Source organism: Tachypleus tridentatus, unplaced genomic scaffold (assembly GCF_004210375.1).
Source record: "Tachypleus tridentatus isolate NWPU-2018 unplaced genomic scaffold, ASM421037v1 Hic_cluster_1, whole genome shotgun sequence".
In the NCBI taxonomy this organism is placed as follows: Eukaryota; Metazoa; Arthropoda; class Merostomata; order Xiphosura; family Limulidae; genus Tachypleus; species Tachypleus tridentatus.
Genome location: NW_027467777.1, coordinates 34,914,376 through 34,917,342, shown reverse-complemented (window position 1 = coordinate 34,917,342; position 2,967 = coordinate 34,914,376). Strand labels below are relative to the sequence as shown.

At 31.6% G+C, this 2,967-nt stretch overlaps 1 protein-coding gene across 2 annotated transcripts; it reads left to right on the top strand.

The window, feature by feature from the left end:
• Positions 1-857: 857 nt before the first annotated feature.
• LOC143241681 (granulin-2-like) lies at positions 858-2,491 on the top strand. 2 transcript variants are annotated; one of them, XM_076484911.1, is made up of 3 exons: positions 858-1,011; positions 1,317-1,400; positions 2,205-2,491. In XM_076484911.1, exons 2-3 carry the CDS (start codon positions 1,343-1,345, stop codon positions 2,447-2,449), a joined length of 303 nt encoding a protein of 100 aa, XP_076341026.1. In that variant the 5' UTR covers positions 858-1,011; positions 1,317-1,342; the 3' UTR covers positions 2,450-2,491. The 2 variants fall into 2 exon arrangements, with proteins under 2 accessions (XP_076341026.1, XP_076341027.1); XM_076484912.1 differs by having other exon boundaries at positions 859-1,011; positions 1,341-1,400; positions 2,205-2,490.
• The last annotated feature ends 476 nt before the right edge of the window (positions 2,492-2,967 follow it).

The following is a 2,967-nucleotide window of genomic DNA, read 5'->3' as shown; positions in this document are numbered from 1 at the left end:
CGTAGTATCGTTCATGAGAATAATGATACAAAACATTACGACAAAAACACAGTCGTTTAAGAATAACTAACACAGAAACACCACTATAAAAAACACAATCGTTTGAGAATCACTGATACATAAACACATTTTGTTCTAATTCTGTTACCGAACATAGTCTCTCCTATTCGTCATATGAACATTATAATATAACGGTCAATTCCACTAAAACTGAAGACTGTTTGTGCAAACCCTAAAAAAAACTTTATCGAAATTTAATAAACGTTTGTAAATACAAGTCACATGGTAGTTCAGCGCATCCACCAAAGGGTTTTAACCTTACATTTTAGCTTTATGAGCCTTAAAGCTTAATGCTGTGTCACCATAAAAGTAATAAAACTTAGTATCAACGTATAATTATAAATGGCTTATTCATCTTGTATGTTTGTTTGTAACTTAAAGTGTCGTCTCATGAAAAGAACAACTCTCGACAAACATATTATAATAGACAAATATTTTAGTCTAGTTTTCAACGTCTAAAAGGTTGGGTGAAGACAGTTGTTTTTTACGTAACACTTCGACTCTGATTGAGACAAAGAACTCCTTTTTAACAAATTTGTACCTTATTTGGTTAGTTTGTTTGTTGTCAAGGTCAGATCTGTGTATTGGTTTAACTCTGCTTTGCCAAGGGCAAGTATGGAAACCCGATTTTTAGCGTGTCACTGGTCATGATGATGAGGAATATTTACCTGTAACTGAAATAAAAATATTGAACCAATTAACAATGGGAAAATAAACCCTTCCAAGAAAGCTTCGGGATGTTACAAGACAACTAGTAAAGTGTTCCATAATACAGGTTTTTATATTCAGATCAAGGTGGAGTTAGATATGGTGAAACAGTTTCTGACAAATCTCATTTCGTATTTTTGGTGAACATTTTACTATAAAAGATATGGACTGTTCGCTGTTTCTAGTACTGTCTGAAACAATAAACAAAACTAGCAAGTGAAGTTAACTGAAAGTCATCGGAAGGTAGGATATCTTTATGTTGTTCATTATGTGTGAATTATCTGTTTTATAACTTTAGAAGTAATAACTTTCTTAGCATGTTTAAAATGAAACATTTTTCTCTGAATAACAAGTGAAGTAAAATACTGTTTTTTAACGTGTTAAAATTATCATTCGTGATATTTGTAACAAATCACAGTTTAACAACAACGCAGAATTACGTCTTTGTAATTTTTCAAAACAAAATGCTTCGTTTGTTTTATGGAATTCCGTTGTAAGTTTTGTTCCTGTTTTAATAAATTGTTTTGATTTATTTTGAATCTCTTCAGTGTCTTGGGATTCGTATATTGTAGACATGAAGACCGCATTCCTAGTTCTGTTCTCTCTTGTCGTCCTAGCGGGAGACGTTTATGGTAAGTTTGTCAAAGAATTTTGAATATTACACATCGGTTTGTCTTTATTATGTATTTAATCACGTGATCTGACTCTGGAAAGGAATTGTTGGAATCTGTGGAACGAAATACGTTTTAACAAACTAAGGACGACTTCCTACTAAAATATCAACCTGAACGTAAGTTATACAACACGATAAAACTAAAATCTACTAAACTGTTTAACACGGTAAAACTTTCATAAAATAAACAGTTACCTTTGTTGAACCAGTCTCTCCATGTTTCTATTGTCATCTACAGCGCCATCGTCCGGAGAAACAAGAAGTAAAATAAGAAACAGGTCACATACATTAGCAGATGGACGTGCACATGATATATAATTAATTCAGATAATTAGCCAAGTTATATTTTTATACTGTTTACAATTTATTTTTAAAATAGTTGAATTGAAAAACCTTTATCACAGACATGTTATTATACATCTTATAATATTAAAATTGAGGGTTAAACGGTTATAGAAGTTGTGCTCTTTCTTAGGTTTCTTATTAATTTTAGATATAAAACACTTGTTTACACAGTAATTAAAATACTTGGTATTGGTCCACTGGTGTAGAAACACATGGTACAGGACTACCCATCTGTCTACCTCTGTCATGTGTTTAATAACGACAACAGCTAAAAGTTATGTTTTCTTAACTTAGTATCTTGATTGTGTGAAGTAAAATAAAGGTTATTATGATATTACTTGGGAGAGTCGAAACGATTAATGATAAACATTCTATTGTTAACACATAATGTAATATGAACGATTTATTTTATCCGTAGCTGTTAACTGTGGAAATGGATGGTTCTGCCCTGACGGGTTTACTTGTTGCTTGCGTCCAAATGGCAGTTTCGGTTGTTGCCCATATCGCAATGCCGTCTGTTGCTGTAGTGGCAAAACATGTTGTCCTTCTCTGCATTCGTGTTCAGCAGATTCTAACAGATGTAATCGATGTCCATCCTTTGCTGGTGCAGTTAGGGGTGATGCGCCGACAGCGACATCTCTCGTCGAAGCTGGAAAATCTTGAGCACGGAAATTAAAAACCAAACAAAACCTTTAAAATTTTTTGTTTTAAAATTAAAGTCTATATTTTTAACTGACATCCTTTCCATGCATTATTGTAACTAAAATTGACGAGAAAAATAAAGTTATAAATTAAACTACACGTGATAAAGATTGTTTTATTATAATGTGTCGAACTTCAGATCATCAAAAACAGTTTGACAAAACAGTGATAATACAAACATATCTTAAACATGAGTCTGACATTAATGTGGGTAAGTTTATCAGCATCTTATATTTATAGAATTTATAATTAAGATAGAGATAACATGCAGACTTCATGATTTAATGAATAACATGTGTCATGTTATTACTTTGATTTCTACATGATTTTAATAACACGTAGCAAAAACTCATCAAAAATATATTTTGTGTTTAAGAAATATTTATTTATTGATTTATATTAATTAAACGTTTTGATCTGTATGGACTGAAACATTTACGGTTTTGTCACCAGGAGTTGTGATATATTGTGTTAAAGTA